The sequence below is a fragment of the Girardinichthys multiradiatus genome, chromosome 19 (assembly GCF_021462225.1).
Source record: "Girardinichthys multiradiatus isolate DD_20200921_A chromosome 19, DD_fGirMul_XY1, whole genome shotgun sequence".
Lineage (NCBI taxonomy): Eukaryota > Metazoa > Chordata > Actinopteri > Cyprinodontiformes > Goodeidae > Girardinichthys > Girardinichthys multiradiatus.
The window spans coordinates 39,511,788-39,532,646 of NC_061811.1; the positions used below are offsets into that span (position 1 = coordinate 39,511,788).

Below are 20,859 nucleotides of genomic sequence, written 5' to 3' on the forward strand. Positions count from 1 at the left end.
AACATAGATTGACCGGTAAATCGAGAGCTTTGCTTTTCGGCTCATCTCTCTCTTCACCTCAACGGGTTGGCACAGTGTCCGCATTACTGCAGCAGCCGCACCGATCCGTCTGTCGATCTCCCGCTCCATTCTTCCTTCACTCGTGAACAAGACCCCGAGATACTTAAACTCCTCCACTTGAGGCAGGAACTCCCCTCCAACCTGAAGAGGACAAACCACCCTTTTCCGGTCAAGAACCATGCCCACGGACGTGGAGGAGCTGATCTTCATCCCAGCCACTTCACACTCGGCTGCGTACTGCCCCAGCGCATGCTGTAGGTCTTGGCTAGAGGGGGCCAGCAGGACCACGTCATCTGCAAAAAGAAGAGATGAAATCCACTGGCAGTTACTACGGAAAACTCCGAACACTTCGGAGCACGTTTCAAATTAAGTGAGGTCTTGATAAATCAAGCAGATATTTAACGTCTACGTAGTTATAGTCCTGCAATAAAAACATTGTAGATGTTCATTTGTGTCACAGAAAGTGTAAATTTTCACAATTAATCATAGCTTTTGCCGCTGTGGCTGCCCGCTTGACCAATCCGCTTCGACCCGCAATGAATCATGGGAAATGATTGACCGCGAAGAATACTCACGACCCATCCTTCAGATGGGGCAAAAGAAGGACACATTTGTCGGCCGCATTTTTTTTTTTTTTGTCGGGCGTATTTGAAGGAGTCTCGGAAGGATTCATGAATTGGGACAGCCTTCGTCGTCGCGCTGTTAAGTAATCGGCCTACAAATACGGCCTTCAAAGGATTCAGCCCCTGTATTGTATCTGCATCTGTATTGAGACACAGCCAGAATAGCCCTGATATAATTACTACTCTGGTCCAAATACTCCAGTAATAAAACTGGAACAAAGGAGTGGTCAGGCAACAAGGCCCAGACCGCAGCTGCTCTGAATGAAAAACTTTAAAAATCCAACTTCAAACTCCTGGCTGATTTGGGATCAGCCAGACAAAACACACGCACCTTACTGATCGCATCCACGCTGAGCGATTCAGCACACTTGCAAAGCAAATCAAACTCAGCATAAAACACTTCAATCAGTATTGCATGCAACAAGTGGATAACTTGGATTAACTACTGGTGATTCTAAATCACCTTAAACTATGCCTTACCCAGCCCAGACCTCTAAATGCACCTATCCAATTTAATTTTAAATATAGAACGTAATTACTTTGACATTGATTTCTTCTCTTCACCGGCTGAGGATGGGTAGGTCGGGGGGTGGGGGCTCCGTGATCAACTCAAAAACAGTAAACTTCTCATCTGTCCAAAACGGGAAAAATATGAAGGAAACTTATCTCCTTGGAAACAAACTTCTGTGGGTTTTCACCTGCGCCGGAGTCTCGGTGTGGTCCTCGATCGGTATATGAATCTTCAGACCTTCTTGTATCACAGAATTCCAGGGAAATTCCAGCAATGGTTGTGTGGAGGAAAAAAGTAACTCGGCTGCGAGTTTCTATCACTCTATAAATGCGCTCCGTAGCGTCGTCCCATGAGACACACTGGAAATGGCAACGGAAGTTTGGTTTCCCCGGATCTTATAGCTCTGATGACATCCATCACAGTAACGAAGACAGAGCTGCGCAAGTTGAACTCTGCAGCCAAGTCAGCCCAAATGGATGACCCCAACACTATGATGGGCTTTAAAACCTGACTGAAACTCTTCAAACACAATATTGCTGTTTAAATGCTCACACATTTAGCAACTACTTTCTCAAGAATTTTAGATAAGAACAGAAGATTGGAAATAGGTCTGTAATTTATTAAGTCATCTTGATCAAGCGAAGGTGTCTTAGGTAAAGGTTTAATTACAGCTAACTTAAAAGCCTGTGGTACATATCGGTTTACTAAGGATAGATTAATCATATCTAAAATGGGAGTGGTAATCAAAGCGAACCTTAAATAATTTTGGTTGGGATTGGGCCTAACATACAAATTGAAGGTCTAGATTAAGCAAATTGTTTTGATAACCCAGGAAGCTCCACTGAATCAAAACAGTTTATAGTTACTTCCAATGTTGTTTCACTTACTGAGGATCAAATGATAATGTTTGGGAGTATGCCAATGATTTTATTTTTAAAGAATCAATTTTATTTAAAAAAAAAATTTTAAATCGCAAACAGGCAATATTGCTGAGAGCCAAGGGAATGGATGGCTCAACAGAGCTATAACCCTTTGTAAGTTTAGCAGCTGTACTAAAAAATATTCTCTTTTTTTGTGAATGTAAAAACATATTGTAGAACTTGAAAGAGGTTACCAAAGCAATCCCTTACCAGGTGATTATTCCTCAACTAATTATGAATGGGAATTATTTATGCAGTATCATCTGATGAAATCACGGATCATTCATGCCTGGCTCAAGCTATCTACTATTTAATTTATGGAGTAACATTCTTTCAATATTCTGTCAGCTCCTTAAATGGGCAGTCATACTACGACATGTAAGGACAAATATGAAAAACAATTTTTAATTGTTTAATGAGGAAACCTTTTTATAATTATTTCTGTAACTTTCATAATTAATAGTCAAATCATGATTGTTGATCATCTATTTAAAAAAGTGAAAAAAGTACATTTTATTAAATCAACTTTTAAGATTTTATTCCATTATGTATTTGCAGTTTTACAATTTCTCTGCTTTTTCTAAAAATTCTAAGTTTTATAGATACAAATTTTATTTAATCAAAAGAAAACAGGTGCACAAAAAAAAATACATTCTCTGATTTAATGTGGTCAAAACTATAGTTGTGGCAAATAATTATGTAAGTTTTGAGAAAGAGAGATGGGGGGAGAGAGAGAGAGAGAGAGAGAGAGAGAAGAAATTGTTTGCATCATTTCTTGTTGAAGTTGTTAAATCATGTTAAGTTCGTTTAGGCTCCGGATCACTGCAGATGCCACCTTCCTGTAAGCCTCAGCCTGGATGTACAGAAACAAAAGAGAAAAAAAAACCCCTTAATATACATAACTGTTCCTCTCAAACCAAAAACAAATATTTAGTAGATAATTTTGGAAATACCTGTTTTTTGGTGTTTATGAACAGACCTATACTGTTATTTTTGGAATATTCTACAGCATGTTTACAAGTAAATTTCCCGTTTCTGTATTTAAAACAAAAAAAGTTGTAAAATAACAGCACTAAAAGAGAAACATTTTGTATGTAGCACCTGTGCAGTGAGATATGAGATCTCGTTATACCGTCATTGGTTTTTGACAGGTGGACAGAAGCTGACAGCTCCAGTAAGAAGTAGTATAAGTCCATGCAGTTTTGTTATTTTCCTTGAACAAAAATCAGCTTGCAGCTAAACATATTTGCAGAGCGCTTTCTAGCAATACCTAATAACTAAAAGTCAATGTGAGACACTGATAAAAGGAAAAAATGTCATGCTTTTTTTCTTTCTTGTTACTTGTCCTCATTGTGTTCCGCTTTATCCGGGACCAGGTTGTGGGGGCAGCAGACTCAGTAGACACTCAGACTTCCCTCTACCCAGAAACCTCCTCCAGGGGGAGCCCAAGGCATTCCAAGGCCAGCCGACAGACATAGTTCCTCCAGCGTGTCCTGGACCGTCCCCTGGGCCTCCTCTCGGAGGGATGTGCCAGGAACACCTCCTGAGGCATCCGGTATAGATGCCCGAGCCACCTCAACTGGCTCCTCTCAATGTGGGGGAGCAGCGGCTCTACTCCGAGCCCCTCCCGGATGGCCGACCTCCTCACCTTATCTCTACGGGAGTGCCCAGCCCCCCTATGGAGGAAGCTCATTTCAGCTGCTTCTATCCGAGGTCTCGTTCTTTCGGTCATGAGCCAAAGTTCATGGCCATAGGTGAGGGTAGGAATGTAGATTGACCAGTAAATCGAGAATTTCGCTTTTCCGCTCAGCTTTCTCTTCACCACAACAGACCAGTACAGCGTCCCCATTACTGCGGCAGCCACACCAATCAGTCTGTCGATCTCCTGCTCCATTACTTTTTGGAGGGTGTGCATCATATTACATCAACCCCCCTCCCTCAAAATAATTGAACTCCTCCACTTGAGGCAGGAACTCCCCTCCAACCTGAAGAGGACAAGCCACCCTTTTCCGGTAGAGAACTGTGGCCTCGGACTTGGAGGAGCTGATCCTCATACGAGCTGCTTCACATACGGCTACGAACCGCCCCATTGCATGCTAGAGGGGGCCAGCTGGACCACGTCATCTGCAAAAAGAAGAGATGAAATCCACTGGCCTCCAAACCAGACCCCCTCCAGCCCTTGGCTGCACCTAGAAATCCTGTCCATAAAAGTTATGAACAGAATTGGTAACAAAGGGCAGCCCTGTCGGAGTCCAACATGCACCAGGAACAGGTCCAACTGGCACTGGGGACCACACTCCCGCTCCACTTGTGCAGGGACTGGATGGCCTCTAATAAAGGGCCCCCGATTCCATACCCCTGGAGCAACGCCACAGGGTACCACGAGAGACACAGTCGAATGCCTTCTCCAGGCCCACAAACATGTTGGGCAAACTCCCTTGAACCCTCGAGTACCCTGTAGAGGGGTAGAGCTGGTCAGGTGTTCCACGGCCGGGACGAAAACCACACTGCTCCTCCTGAAACTGAGGTTCAACTATCGGCTGGACTCTCCAATACCCTGGCATAGGGCTTACCAGGGAGGCTGAGGAGTGTGATCCCCCTATAGTTGGAACGCACCCTCTGGTCGCCCTTCTTATAAAGGGGGACCACCACCTGAGTCTGCCAGTCGTGAGGAACTGTCCCCGGCTGCCACGCAATGTTGAAGGGGCGTGTCAATCATGACAGCTCCACAACATCCACAGACTTGAGGTGCCCAGGGCAAATCCCATCCACTCCTGAAGCCCTGCCACTGTGAAGCTTTTTAACCACCTCGGTGACTTCACCCTGGGTGATGAAAGAGTCCAACCCCGAGTCCCCAGCCTCTGTGTCCACCGGGGAATGCGTGACGGCACGATTGAGGAGATCCTCGAAATACTCCTTCCACTGCCCGATAATGTCCCCAGTCGGGGTCAGCAGCTCCCCAGCCCCACTGTTAACAGTGTTGGCAAAGCACTGCTTCCCCCTCCTGCGGCACCATACGGTTTGCCACAATCGCTTCGAGGCCAACCAACTTCTCCATGGCCTCACCACACTCCTCCCAGGCCTGAGTTTTTGCCTCCTTCCACAGCCCAGCCAGTACCCATCGGCCGCCTCAGAAGTCCCACAAGCCAACCACAGCTGAGAGGACTCCTCCTTCAGCTTTACAGCATCCCTTACTGCCGGTGTCCACCACCGGGTTCGGGGATGGTTGCTCGAAAGGCACCGCAGACCTTACCGCCACAGCTATGGGCGACAGCATCGACAATTGACACAGAGAACATAGTCCACTCGGACTCTGCGTCTCCAGCCTCCCCCGGGATCTGGTCAAAGCTCACCTGGAGGTGGCAGTTGAATACATCCCTGGCCAATGGCTCTACCAGACGTTCCCAGCAGACCCTCACTACGCTTAGGCCTGCCAAGTGTGTCTGGCTTTCTCCTCTTCCAGCGGATCCAACTCACCACCAGATGGTGATCAGTGGACAGCTCAGCCCCTCTCTTCACCAGAGTGTCCAAGACACGCGGCCGAAGGTCTAAAGACAAGACAACAAAGTCGATCATCGACCTCCTGCCTAGGGTGTCCTGGTGCCAAGTGCAACACCCTTATGCTTGAACATGGTGTTCATTATGGACAATCCGTGACTAACAATAAAATCCAATAATAAAACACCACTTGGATTCAGATCGGAGAGGCCATCCCTCCCAATCATGCCCTCGTGGGCATTGAAGTCCCCCATCAGAATAACTTTGCAGCACCTCGACAGGGACCCCAAGAAGGCCGGGGACTCCGCACTACCGCTCGGCCCATAGGCCGAAAGAACAGTCAGAAACCTGTTCCCTACGGCTGAGCTTGGGGGCAACAAGCAAACCCAGCCCGCCGCCTCTACCCGCAAGCCACTCCAGAGTAGAACAAAGTCCAACCTCTTTCAAGGAGGTGAGCCCAACTATTTTTAGTCTATTTCTCTTGACCTCCTGCACGAGCTCCTTCCCCCCCAGGCGAGGTGACTTTCCATGTCCTCAAAGCCAGGCTAAGCATTGGGCTTGGCCCGGCCAGGTCCCGCGAGGAGCAGCCCGGGCACCAGGCACTCTCTGACGAGACACCAGGCCCGGCTCCAAGGTGGGACCCCGGCTCCGCCGTACAGGGCGACGCCATCTGCCCCGATTTATTGGTCCTCATCAAGGCGTCTTGAACCGCTCTTTGTCTGATCTATCATCCATAGCCAGTTTGCCATGGGAGACCCTACCAGGGGCATTTAAGCCCCAGGCCACATAGCCTCTAGAATCATTCGAGCACTCAAACCTTGTCATTAGCATTCAAATAATTCACAGTCAAATCTACTAAATAGGCGGTCTCCCACTTAAAAGGGAATTTTTGAGCCAAATGTGTTGTTAATGTGTTTATGAGTCTTGATCCAGTAATTTTGAACTCCAAAAAATGTGGTAGCGGTTGGCTTTAGTGGTTCCACAGAGTATCCAACAGGCATCTCCAGAGCCCTGATATTGTGTTTGCACTGGAGTCACAAAAGATCTCACATTTTTCCAATTGATCTCTCGCCAGACAGTGACCCAGTCGACATTTACTGCAGTTGACATATTTTTCCCCAGTTTTCCAAGGGTATCTTTATGTTTACCTCTTTTTCCCACTTCTTAATGTATTTTGTGTTTTCTTGCTTAGATAGTTGAATACTATGGTAAATCTTCGTTATTTTAGTGCATGGTTTACCCTCAAACATTGTCAGAAACACTTTCAAGAATTCAAATTGTAGTTTTATTCTCAAATTTAGAAGGCCATAGTTGTGATCTAATATCTTTGTTAATTTCTTTGGTATAATAATTTCAAGATAGTTAACGTGTTCCAGATCCCATTTCCATTGTACACTGTCTTTACCTCTGGTGGGGGATTGTAGTTCATTGCCAACACCTTGGTTTATAAATATTTATTTTATAACCTGATAATGCACCAAAGTCATTCAACATTTCCATTATTTTGGTAATGTTGCAAACATTCCAATTATGTTTGTGTGGAACTTTGACTTTGAAGATTGTCTTTCCTGTACAATATTTGGCAATCGCTTTTTGGGCATCTAAGTTGACTAGAAGCAGGTCCAGTTTTTGTTGTGTGGCTTGTCTTGCAATGTGCAGTATCGATATAGTCCTGGGTCCTTTTTTGTCTAATAAAACCTGACTGGTCCTTGTGATGTAGTCCCAGTAATTAATGTTTTCCAGTCTTAGATAGAATGCTGGTAAACAGTTTCTGGTCAAGATTTTGTACATTAATTGGATGATAATTCCCACATTCCATTCTATACTTCCCCTACTTAGAAATAATGGAAATTAAAGCTGCAAGAAGCATTGGGCGGCCCTCGCAGCTCAGCGACCGCGGGAGCCTGGCTTTGCTGCATCCACGACTCCGAGGCCACCGCTCAGTTCCACACGTTGCCACTGGCTGGCACTGTGAGCAATCTGTCATACGATCTTGGGTCATGCCGAGTTCTGCTCCGGCAAGAAGCATTCAAAATTTGGCCGAAAATGGGCTAAAATGATGTCATTAATTGACTGGGCCAATGTGTTCAGCAGTCATCTACAATTATGCATACCGAATTTGAAGAGGACCCAATGATGTATGATGGAGATGAAGCAGTTAATTTTCTAGGGGATGTCATTGATCCATATTCCAATGTAATCCAATAGAGCTGTTTCGGGGAAGACCAAGATCAACCATGTTCACTTTGGAATATATCGTACCATGCATGTGTAATTTAGAGAGAAAATGTACACGCCGTGACATCAGACTTCGCCACGCCACAACAACTACACTCTCCAGTCAAACCAGCCAATATTTGAGACCAAGTTAGACCATTGTGTTATCTGTCACTGAGGACAGTTTAGTGTTGATTAGGTGAAGGGGATCGAATATGGACCTTCCAAAGTGAAATATTACACTTCCTGTTATCAGGGGTCGGGGTTTTAATGATGTCAGCATCTGATCATTGAATATTGCTTGGGGCCACATATGAATCAATCCCAAATGGTTTCAGGTCTCTGTGACTTTCTTGTAGGAACTATAATAGTTTTGTGTTTCATTGCGAGAAGTCAGATTTTGAGGCTTGGCCATGCCTACAAACTTTCATTTAGCAAAATGCTTTTGATAACTTTGGATCCCTGATGCCTTGAGATCATATTGATTCATTTTGAAGTCTGTAAGTCAAAAGCTGAAGGAGGAGTTCACTCAGATACGACGTGTGTAAACAAGAGAAAATGGTGGCTTTGATCCAAAATTGCCAACTTCCCTGTGGGCTTAGCACAATGGGTCCAAGAGACCTTTTTGTAGGTCCTGAGAATTTACACATGTGTCTCTAATTTCATAATCCTTGGTCAAAGCATGCCTTGGGGCTGGTTGTTTTAGTGTTTCTAAGGGGAACTGTTTTAGCTGGAGGGTGTAGCTGTGACGGTGTGGCGAATTCTGATGTCACGCCACGGCCATACTTTTGGCTCTAAATTGCACATGAATGGTCGGATTCACTCCAAAATAAATATGGTTGGTCTTTGTCATCCCCCAAACAGCTCCATTGGATTACATTGGATTTTGGATAAGCAGCGCCCCCTAGAGCATTTCAAAGTCTCTATCTCCCTCATACATCATCGGATCCACTTCAAATGTAGTATACATGATCATGGGTCAATGCCGAATATGTTGAAACACTCAATTGATGACATCACTTTAGCCCTGCCCACAAAGAAACAAGTGAGTGTAGCTTTCATTAGGAAGGTCCGATTTACTCCAAAGTAAATATTGTTTATCTTTATCAGCCCCTAAACACCTCTATTACATTACATTGGATTTTGGATAAGCAGCGCCCCCTAGAGCATTTCAAAGTCTCTATCTCCCTCATACATCATTGGATCCACTTCAAATGTAGTATATATCATCAGGGATCAATGCTGAACATGTTGCCACAGTCAATTGATTACCTAATGTTAGCCCCGCCCACTAATAAACAAGTGAGTGCAGCTTCCATTTGGAAGGTCGGACTTCGCCCAAATTTTGAATACTTCTCGCCACAGCAGAACTCGGCATGACCGAAGATCGTTTGACAGTTTGCTCAGTGCCAGCTAGTGGCGACGTGTGGAATCAAGTGGTGGCCATGACGATGGCGTGTAGGCGGTGATGCCAGGCTCCCGTGGTCTCTGTACAGGCCGAGTGGCTCTGAGCTGCGAGGGCCTACAATGCTGCCTGCAGCTTTAATTCATATTGATTTTGGTGCCAATGAAAGATAAATGTGGAAATTATAGGCAACCGTAAGGCAGTAGTGTGACAGACTTTGCCTTGCCGTCACGGCCACAACCTCCAGCCAAACCTCTTGATACTGGAGACCAACTTATAGACCATCTTGTTATCTTGTTATATATGTTGATTAGGTGATGTGGGCGAAACATCAAACTTTGAGATCTGGCTCCGCCCCTTCAACAACTCACGATTTTGATAACTTTAGATCCCCCATCCCATCTGTGCAAACTGACCAAATTTCAAAGAAATCGATCAAAATCTCTAGGAGGAGTTTGAGGGCAAAATTGGGGACAAAATCGCAAAATCAATCCAAGATGGCCGACTTGCAGTTTGTTATAGAACATGGTTGCAAGAGTTTTAGGTAGGGTTCGGGGAGTAGTAAGGTCAAGGAGGAGGCTGAAAATTCCAGGGGGCTCTGTGGAGCCATTTTTATTGTGACTTTGGCAAAACCCCCAAATTTTTCCAGAATCCAGATAAAAGTTTTTAGTACAGTAGGACCTAATTGATCTTTAATTGAGGAAAAAAGTTCTGTTTTTGATGGGAAAGACTTTAGAGCAGCGATGTTAGCAGGAATTTTCACGCCTTCTAGTTGCACACTAAATGGCGAAAAGAGTCTACAAGAACACGCTATTTTGTCATATTCATAAAGCATAAAAATCAGCATGGAGTTGCCTGTTACATCTTGAGAATTTTCTAAAAATATTCAACAATTAGAAGATCATGTTGGCCATTAGTGCATCAAAAACAATGTTGGTTAGACCAGTGACCCATCAAAGTTTTGCAAGGAGAATTAAAAAAAACACTCTCCAGAGTATCTACAGATGTGGGGATTAGCCGAACTTGTTATATTTATTTTAGTAGCAAACTTCATAGTATTAACTGGAACCACACAAGCCAATGAAGTGACCACATCTCCTAAGCTGGTAAACGTAAATCAAATACAACTACAGCAATGTGCACAGGCTCCACATATTCAAGCAACTGAAACAGTAAAGTAAAAGATTAGAAGCGAATAAAATATGTGTAGAGTGATTCAGAAACCTCTGAGCTGTCAGGAGAAGAAATTACAATGGGCTGTCCTTTGTCTGACATCTCTCTGATGTTTATGTGAAGAGGGATGTCACCTGAAAAGCAAAAAAAAAAAAACAAAACAAAAAAATACAGATCTAAAACCTGTTAATGACAGTAAAATAAACCGAAAATGCTTTCAAGATGTTATCTGATTAGTGCTGTGAAAAAGTGTTTTCCCCCTTGTTTTAAGACCAGGGGCCTCATGTATAAACAGAGTGCACGCACAAATAACATTTTGGTGCCATGCACACACACACACAAGTCAGAATGTATCAAAATAAATGTGGCGTGAAAGTGTGCGGAAATATATGCAATATCAAACTACAACGTCCTAAATGTTGCCTAAATACAATGAAATATGACTCCATTCAATTTATTTAACTAAAGGACCATTTGTACCCAATGTTTACCATGAATTTGAGCTTTTATGGTACAAACCTGAACTGAACCACTTTTAGCCTCATACAATAATGTAACACACCTTAAGACAACCTCAATCTGATGTAAAATGTCAATATTCAATCCAATTTAATAAAAAAATACTTTATTCACCCCAAAGGGATGTTAAATGTTGTTGTGGCTCATTTTATACAGGTTTCTTCAAAGAGCTGTTGTAGATGCTGATGGAGAGCGAAAAGTAACAGAGCCACTACAACCAGCTGCCACCTTGAGCCTGTACACCGATGAGCATAAAATACATGTAAACTTTCGTACTCACTGAGAATAATATGGTGTCAGATCAGCGGATTAATTCCAAACAAGTCCGCTGGCAGGCAGGTCGGATATTTCACAGTCATCCTTGAGCCATACTGTGCCAGCCATATGAGACGGCCAAACCCGCATGTTGCCCAGATATGTAAAATTTCCCTACACTGTGGCTGAACAGGCAAACATCAAACTGCAATTTGCTGTTTGCCTCTGATCCAGGCACCTCCTGTTGTGCTTAGTTAGCTGCTATGGAGGAACTCCACAACCATTTTCCTCAGATCGCAAGTCCCTGGCGCTGCACTCCACAGTTTCAACTTGATCCGTCAATAAATGTCAACTTAAATAACTCAGTGTGTCCAGTCTGCTTAATGAAAACATACAGGGGTTGGACAATAAAAATGAAACACCTGATTTTAGACCACAATAATTAGTATGTTGTAGGGCCTCCTTTTGCGGCCAATACAGCGTCAATTTGTCTTCGGAATGACATATACAAGTCCTGCTCAGAGCCATTCTTCTTGCAGGATAGTGGCCAGGTCACTATGTGATACTGGTGGAGGAAAACGTTTCCTGACTCGCTCCTCCAAAGCACCCCAAAGTGGCTCAATAATATTTAGATCTGGTGACTGTGCAGGCCATGGGAGATGTTCAACTTCACTTTCATGTTCATCAAACCAATCTTTCACCAGTATTGCTGTGTGTATTGGTGCATTGTCATCCTGATACACGGCACCGCCTTCAGGATACAATGTTTGAACCACTGGATGCACATGGTCCTCAAGAATGGTTCGGTAGTCTTGGCAGTGATGCGCCCATATAGCACATGTATTGGGCCAAGGGAATGCCATGATATGGCAGCCCAAACCATCACTGATCCACCCCCATGCTTCACTCTGGGCATGCAAGTCTGTGTGGTACGCTTCTTTGGGGCGTCTCCACACCGTAACTCTCCCGGATGCGGGGAAAACAGTAAAGGTGGACTCATCAGAGAACAATACATGTTTCACATTGTCCACAGCCCAAGATTTGCACTCCTTGCACCATTGAAACTGACGTTTGGCATTGGCATGAGTGACCAAAGGTTTGGCTATAGCAGCCCGGCCGTGTATATTGACCCTGTGGAGCTCCCGACGGACAGTTCTGGTGGAAACAGGAGAGTTGAGGTGAACATTTAATTCTGCCGTGATTTGGGCAGCCATAGTTTTATGTTTTTTGGATATAATCCGGGTTAGCACCCGAACATCCCTTTCAGACAGCTTCCTCTTGCGTCTACAATTAATCCTGTTGGATGTGGTTCGTCCTTCTTGGTGGTATGCTGACATTACCCTGGATACCGTGGCTCTTGATACATCACAACGACGGGCACCAACAATTTGTCCTCTTTTGAACTCTGATATGTCACCCATAATGTTGAGTGCATTTCAATATTTTGAGCAAAACTGTGCTCTTACCCAACTAATTGAACCTTCACACTCTGCTCTTACTGGTGCAATGTGCAATCAATGAAGACTGGCTACCAGGCTGGTCCAATTTAGCCATGTAACCTCCCACACTAAAATGACAGGTGTTTCAGTTTCATTGTCCAACCCCTGTATTACTCTGTACAAATTGTCAGGGTATGGGACGATCAAAGTATTTTGATTGATACATCTACGATGACACACCTTACATGTCCGATTCACATTCATGTGCTGGCAGGAAGAGAGTGACGTCTCTGATTATTGCAGCAACTCCCCTTGTGTGGAGTCAGCTTCGGTAACCCAAGGCCTCCAGCTGTGGCCGAACCACACTGTCGATGTGTAGCAGCTCCCGTCTTTACATCCAACTTGATGTAGCACCATTTGTTTTTTTATTTTGGCAAAGGATTCAGCTTCTGCCTTGTTAATGGCAATTTGCCACCTTCGGCCACTCCATTTTTTAAATTTAATTAATTATACCAGAGGAATGACTGCCAAACTCTACATTTGTCTCCAACTCAGACACCAACACCTCTATTTCACATTCAGTGGAATTCTGAACAAATTTGCCATGGTTATTTGGACAACGGAGGGAAGCGTTTGATGTGTATTAATACTAATTTAAATTTTTATTTATTTATGGGTGGGGACAGGCTGGTCCAAGCAACACCTGCAGCTGCATTCTATTTCACGCAAATTAGGATGTATGAAGGAAAGATGCGCAGAAACATGCGAGCGAACAGTTTTATAAACATTAATTTTTTTGCGTGTCATACTTTTAAAAATTTGTTGCAACGCCAACATTTAGAAAGTACCATACTTTTTTTTAAATACATGAGGCCCCTGATGAGAACCAGAAGACTATTTATTGATTAAAAAAAAAAACAAAGCACACCTTAATGACTGAAGTTTTAAATAATGCTCTTGACCATCTTACCCAAAAACCGGACTCTGATCGTCTCTGCAAGTTGCCGTGCCCCATTGGAGCCAAAGATGTGGGTCTGATGGTGACAGTTGGGACACTGGAAGACACTCATGTTCTGAACCAGACCTAGAACCTGTGGGTACAAAGCCCCTAATTTCTTTTGCAAAACCTTCCATCATTCATTGGTTAGACAGGACTAACAGATTCTCTGTTTTAGCACTCAGATAGAAAGATTACCGGCACGTTAACTTTTTTAAACATCTCGGCTCCTCTGCGAGCATCCAGCAAAGCAACATCTTGCGGTGTTGAAACCATGACTGCACCTGCACAATTCACACCAAAACACCGGCAGGTTAAAGTTAACAACAAAAGGTATCTCTATAGGGTGTGTACAAGATGGACTGACCTGCTATCGGAATGTTCTGAGTAATGGACAGCTGGACGTCTCCTGTCCCAGGAGGCATGTCTACCACCAAGTAGTCCAAAGAACCCCATTCTACCTACAAACATAGACAATATCTGCATTAAATGACAGAATGGGAAAATATTAATTATGAAAATTTAATTAAACTCTTTTTCTAACCTTAAACTAGAGATCTATAACTTTTACCTGTCTGAGCAACCGCTCTATAGCAGACATTACCATCAGTCCTCTCCACACTATCGGAGATGCATCCTCCACCAGGAAGCCCATTGACATGCTAATACAACAGAGAACTAAAGCTAAGACAGTCAAAAATGTACAAAGACATCCAATCAATCAATATGAATCAACTCACCATGGGACACCATAGTTGATAAGAGGAATCATTCGATTATCTAAAAGAAGGTCAAAAAAGCCAAGCTCAGTGTACAATAAAATCTTGATAATATTTCACAGCTTAACTAAACAACACACCATCACTGAGCTCCGGGTGACCTTTTAGGTTCATCAGTTTGGGAATGGATGGGCCATAGACATCAGCATCCAACAGACCAACTGACTTAGACTATGAGAGAAAGAATAGATCACCTTCAAACAGAAAACTTCCTATAAAACTGACCTAAGGCACTAATGGTGTGGTGTGACCCAGAACCAAAAATGGATTTAATAAAAAACAGTTTAACTTGGTATGTCATTCTAGTAGAGTAAAATTAAAAAGCCCATTCCTAATGCTGCTACACTTCGGTCGTCCGTAACATGGTTTATTTTTAAATAAATAAAAAAGAAAGAAAGTGATATCTTACCTGATCAATGGCCATTAATCCAAGAGCCAAGTTCACTGCAAAGACATAAAAATACTTTAAATAGATCAGCCGGGCTGCTTTAAAGTATTTTTACCAATCCCTTTGAGCAAAACCCCACCTTTCTACATTTACTGGGCATAACCCCAAAAGTACCATTTAATCATGTGTCTACAGAAAATTCAAGCAGTACCTGCTGTTGTAGACTTGCCAACGCCGCCTTTCCCTGAAGCAACAACAATCACCTGTTTAACACCTGTGATGGGCTTCTGCTTAGGAAGACCCCTCACCATTTGACGCTTCTGCCTATCCTGGAGTCCTTTATTGTCCACAGACCCCTTTAACACAATAACAATGACATTGTAATGTTCATAAATAAAGATTAAACAAAAAGTTGCTAGACTTTGTTTATAAAATTTGTCCACTTAAACCTGAAAGATTACTATATTATTTATGACTGATCGACACACAGGGTTCATGCCATTTCCCCACAATAAAATTCAAACCTTGCGTTCCCTTCATCAGCAATCTAAAATACTGTGGAAATTATTAAAATTCTGCAAGTAATAGTATTAATATGAAATGGATATATCGACAGAAGGAGCCCGTAAGACGGGGGCAGAGTGAGCATGAGTGAACAAACCACAGCTACATTTTGCAAAGTTAAACCATTAGCTAAACACCTTTAATACCGTTTTGAATAAAATGTTTTGTTGTTGCACATTTTAAAGTACAGCAGGCCTAAATGACATAAAATACTAGCTCGATCCATCCTTCAAACAATCAATTTGCAATTTACCTGGAAAGTTGTAAACTAGCTCACCTCTCCAATAAACTTCACAAATACAGACAGCACTTGAAGTGTCTCACCAAGGAGAAAAACTCTCTGGACCACTGCTACACAACTTTAAAGGATGCATATCATGCTGTCACCAGGGCTGCTCTGGGACTTTCTGACCACTTTCTGGTCCATCTCATCCCAACCTACAGGCAGAAACTAAACGTTTCCAAACCTGTGGATCGGACTGCTAAGAAGAAGACTAATGACTCAAAGCAGATCTTACTGACCTGCTTGGACTGCACAGATTGGACAGTTTCTGAAACTTCAGCAACTGATTTAAACTAACTAACTGAAGTGGTGACATCATACATCAGTTTCTGTAAGGAGTTGTGTACAGAACAAGACCTTCTCCACATACAATAACAATAAACCTTGGTTCACTTCTCCTCTGAGGCAGCTATGCAGGGATAAGGAAGAGGCTCACGGCCGTGGGGACCACGACCTGTGAAGGCAAGGAACAAACTGACCGTAGCAGCGAAGAGAAGCTACAGTGAGAAGCTAAAGAAAAACTTCTCACATGGAGACACTTCTGCTGTTTGGAATGGTTTGAAAAACCTGACTGCCTACAGGAGACCTTCCCCCATCCCCGAGCAGAATCCTCACCTGGCAGTTGAATGGCTTCTACTGCAGGTATGAAAAGCAGCAGCAGGTGAGGATGGGGAGAATCTACTCCTGCACAAAAACCATTAGCACTGGCACCCCCAAAGGGTGTGTTCTCTCCCCACTCCAACTTCTCCCTCTACACAAATGACTGCACCTCAGCGGACCAGTCTGTGAAAGTTTGCAGATGACACCAGTCATTGGACTGATCCAGGACAGTGATGAGTCTGCATACAGACAGGAGGTGGATCGGCTGGTACACTGGTGTGGTCAGAACCACCTGGAACTTAACCCACACAAGACTGTGGAGATGATGGTGGACTTTTGTTTGTAATGAAACTGTAATCGGTGCTGTAAAGGTTCAGGACTGAGTAGGATTGAGTAACAATTACTGAATGATAGCAAAAGTGAGGTTGCACTTTTTTTGTGCACATGACACATGTGTTTACGAAAATGCATTTACAACAAAAAACACAAAAAACCCTAAACAACAAATGCTGTCTGAGAGCTACATAAAATTCAAAATTTATATTTGAATCCTAACATATTTAATCTCTTAGCCAGACAATTTCTATATTAAAAAGCAAACCTAATAACATATTGGTGTTTAAGCCTTTTTGTGTTGCAATTCAACCATTGCGGCACATAACGTCTCAGTGAAACATCACTGGATTTCACAAATCACAGATGTTAGCCTGTAAAGTTGACTGTTAATAGCTGTACTTAATAGTAACCATCAAAATGTTTCATGCCCAACTGATCTAGTCAAAATTGTTTTCATTCAACCAAGAAATGTTTCTTATTGTAAATTACAGTCAGTTACTATTTTTTCTATTTATTTTTGTTCACACTTGTTTTATTTTTTAACACTATGAACAAGTATTTAACCCAACTGTATATGGCTTATACACATTACAAACAGATTAACAGTAAAGACAAACATAGTAAGAAGTGACTACTTATTTTCGAATCCTTATATTCACAGAATGACTGCAGTGTTTTTGAATTAAACAAATCAAATGCCCTAGTACTACCTAACGTAAATAGCTGAAGCCAGGCAATCACCCCTAAGACGTTGGGCAAAATAAAGCAATATAATATAACATGAAGATAAATAAAAACGAGACGTATCTGTTAAATAAACAAAAAAATGCGTGTAAATGTTCCAGTAATATTAGAGAAGTGGTAATTTTTAAGTCCAGTTTTTTTCGAGTTTTCCCATTTTATTTTTTGCACTCTGAACTGCCATTCGGCCTCCGATGCTAGTATAGCAACCGTAAGCAAATCTATATACCTTCCGAAGACTTACAACGCACACACACGTACAAAAACACAACCCTTACCTGGCATCGTTTTAGATGCACATAGTAACCAGTTCCGTGTTTTATCTCGGTTACATTTTGGAATACTGAAGCTTTAGTGCCTTTTACTTTCAATAAATGAAACAGTCTGCAGTACGTGAACAGAGTCATGTTTTGCTCTTTCCACCAAGTGCTTTCTGCGCATCAGATTCGCGCAGTTCTTTTTTTATTTTAACTCTTCTTGTTCTTCTTCTCTGGCGGTTGGCAAAAAACGTTAAGTGTGCATTGCCGCTACCTTCTGAATTGGAGTGTGAAAAAGAATGGAAACCTATATACGAAGAATTCAACTAAACAGTACTTTTTGCTCACGAAACCCGCACTAAACAGCATTCTTTCTCTTTGATATTCTATACAATCTATTAATGCATGCTCAACTGCCTCTGGAGATTGACCACATTCACATAATACTGTAGGATTTTTTCCAAATCTATATAGAGTGCTATTTAAACCGTTATGACTGAATGTCAAAATATATTCCTTTCAGGACTGTTATTAATATACATGTACTCAAATTAACTGAAGCCAGGAGTATAGGAAGAAACTTGTGCCATCAGAAACTGAATTTGAATTGATCTGACTGAATTTGTATTTGTGTAATTTGAAATTAAATGCATTGGATTGAAAATCAATTTCACTAAACTGAAACTGAAACTGAGCTTTACCATTTTTTTTTTCAGAAAACAATTTAACAAGATGCGAAACAAATTTACATTTCAGAAAACAAATTTACATGTCAGAAAACAAATTTACATTTAAGAAAACACTTTTACATTTCACAAAACACTTTTACATTTCAGAAAACAAATTTACATTTCAGAAAACAATTTAACAAGATGCGAAACAAATTTACAATTCAGAAAACAAATTTACATTTCAGAAAACAAATTTACATTTCAGAGAACACTTTTACATTTCAGAAAACACTTTTACATTTCAGAAAACGCTTTTACATTTCAGAAAACAAATTTACATTTCAGAAAACAATTTAACAAGATGCGAAACAAATTTACATTTCAGAAAACAAATTTACATTTTGGAAAACAAATTTACATTTCAGAAAACACTTTTACATTTCAGAAAACAAATTTACATTTCAGAAAACACTTTTACATTTCAGAAAATCAACCGGAAAGGGAATGTACCAACGCCGAGGCCGAGGCAGCCTGAGAGGCTGCATCCTTCGAAGGCCGTATTTGTAGGCCGATTACGTTACAGCGCGCCGACGAAGGCTGTCCCAATTCATGAATCATTCCGAGCAAATGCTGCCAAGAAATGTGTCCTTATTTTGCCCGATTTGAAGGATGGGTCGTGAGTATCCTTCGCGGCCCATCATTTCCCATCATTCATTGCAGGTCGAAGCGGATTGGTCAAGCAGGGGAAGCCATGGCGGACCATAGCAACAAAAGCTGTGAGTAAATTGTGGAAAATTACACTTTCTGTGACACAAATTAACTTCTACAATGTTTTTAGTGCGGCAATATAACTATGTAGACGTGAAATATCTGCTTGATTTATCTAGACATCGCTTAATTTCAAATGTGCTCCGACGTGTTCGGAGTTTTCCGTTCCCGGCGTAGTAACTGGCTCGCCTCGCCAGTCCTTCCGGCGGTGAGGCGAGCTAGCCCGGTAGAGATCTGACCGGACTATCGGCACTAAGCTCCCGCTGGCAGTCATCAAAGTGAACGTTTAACACAAGTGATTTCTAACAGTTTATGTTATTATTTTAATTGTTACTGTAAATCGATTTAATATTTCAGGTGATATTAAGGTTAACCAGAATAAATGGTCAGTTTTATGTAATCCAACTGTATCGCTGGAGAGTGTGATTGAGAATAAATAAGCTTTACAATATGAATTTTTGAAACTGCAAAGAATGTTGTTATTGTACCTCCAAGCCACGGTGGCTGAGTTTTTAGCTCCAGTAAAAAGGTGGTGGTTCTCACCCCTGAGCTTAATAAACTGGCCCGTCTGCTGCTTTGTACCTAAAAAAAATATGAAAATACCAAAAAAAAAACATCTTGCTTAATATCAGAGCAAAAATAAAGCCTTTTTTAATTTAACATTTGTCTTAATTTGAAGAAAATATTAAAAATATTTCTAAGCAAATGTCTAAAACAAGCTCTTTCAAACTTTTCACTTCTTTACTGAGATTCACCTACATTTGGAGGTGTATTCCTCGTCGGGTTTACCTGGAATCAGAAATTATAATGCTAACTGAATTATAAATAAACTTCTAAAACATATAGCACATTTCTTCATAAAAAATTCATATTGTAAAGCTTATTTATTCTCAATCACACTCTCCAGCGATACAGTTGGATTACATAAAACTGTCCATTTATTCTGGTTAACCTTAATATCACCTGAAATGTTAAATCGATTTTCAGTAACAATTAAAATAATAACATAAACTGTTAGAAATCACTTGTGTTAAACGTTCACTGTGATGACTGCCAGCGGGAGCTTAGTGCCGATAGTCCGGTCAGATCTCTACCGGGCTAGCTCGCCTCACCGCCGGTAGGGCTGGCGAGGCGAACTGGTTACTACGCCGGGAACGGAAAACTCCGAACGTCGGAGCACGTTTGAAATTAAGCGATGTCTAGATAAATCAAGCAGATATTTCACGTCTACATAGTTATATTCCCGCACTAAAAACATTGTAGAAGTTAATTTGTGTCACAGAAAGTGTAATTTTCCACAATTTACTCACAGCTTTTGTTGCTATGGTCCGCCATGGCTTCCCCTGCTTGACCAATCCGCTTCGACCCGCAATGAATGATGGGAAATGATGGGCCGCGAAGGATGCTCACGACCCATCCTTCAAATCGGGCAAAATAAGGACACATTTTTCAGCATCATTTGCTCGGAATGATTCATGAATTGGGACAGCCTTCGTCGGCGCGCTGTAATGTAATCGGCCTACAAATACGGCCTTCGAAGGATGCAGCCCCTGAGGCTGCCTCGGCCTCGGCGTTGGTACATTCCCTTTCCGGTTGATCATCTGAAATGTAAAAGTGTTTTCTGAAATGTAAATTTGTTTTCTGAAATGTAAAAGTGTTTTCTGAAATGTAAATTTGTTTTCTGAAATGTAAATTTGTTTTCTGAAATGCAAATTTGTTTTCCAAAATGTAAATTTGTTTTCTGAAATGTAAATTTGTTTCGCATCTTGTTAAATTGTTTTCTGAAATGTAAATTGGTTTTCTGAAATGTAAATTGGTTTTCTGAAATGTAAAAGTGTTTTCTGAAATTTAAATT

General features: G+C 41.9%; 1 protein-coding gene across 4 annotated transcripts; it reads right to left on the reverse strand.

Annotated features, from left to right (window-relative positions):
- Nucleotides 1-2,630: 2,630 nt before the first annotated feature.
- On the reverse strand, nt 2,631-17,757 carry nubpl (nucleotide binding protein-like). Of its 4 annotated transcripts, XR_007035068.1 has the most exons (12): nt 17,587-17,756; nt 14,996-15,140; nt 14,806-14,840; nt 14,477-14,567; nt 14,358-14,397; nt 14,189-14,279; nt 13,985-14,078; nt 13,816-13,901; nt 13,591-13,711; nt 10,459-10,541; nt 3,068-3,149; nt 2,631-2,967 (listed from the first exon to the last, which is right to left on the reverse strand). XR_007035068.1 is itself a non-coding variant. In XM_047345153.1 (11 exons), the coding sequence occupies exons 1-11, from the start codon at nt 17,713-17,715 to the stop codon at nt 3,129-3,131; spliced, it is 936 nt and encodes a 311-aa protein (XP_047201109.1). In that variant the 5' UTR covers nt 17,716-17,756; the 3' UTR covers nt 2,631-3,128. The 4 variants fall into 4 exon arrangements, 3 of the variants coding, with proteins under 3 accessions (XP_047201109.1, XP_047201108.1, XP_047201110.1); XM_047345153.1 differs by having other exon boundaries at nt 2,631-3,149; XM_047345152.1 differs by lacking the exon at nt 3,068-3,149 and having other exon boundaries at nt 17,587-17,754.
- Between the last annotated feature and the right edge of the window lie 3,102 nt (nt 17,758-20,859).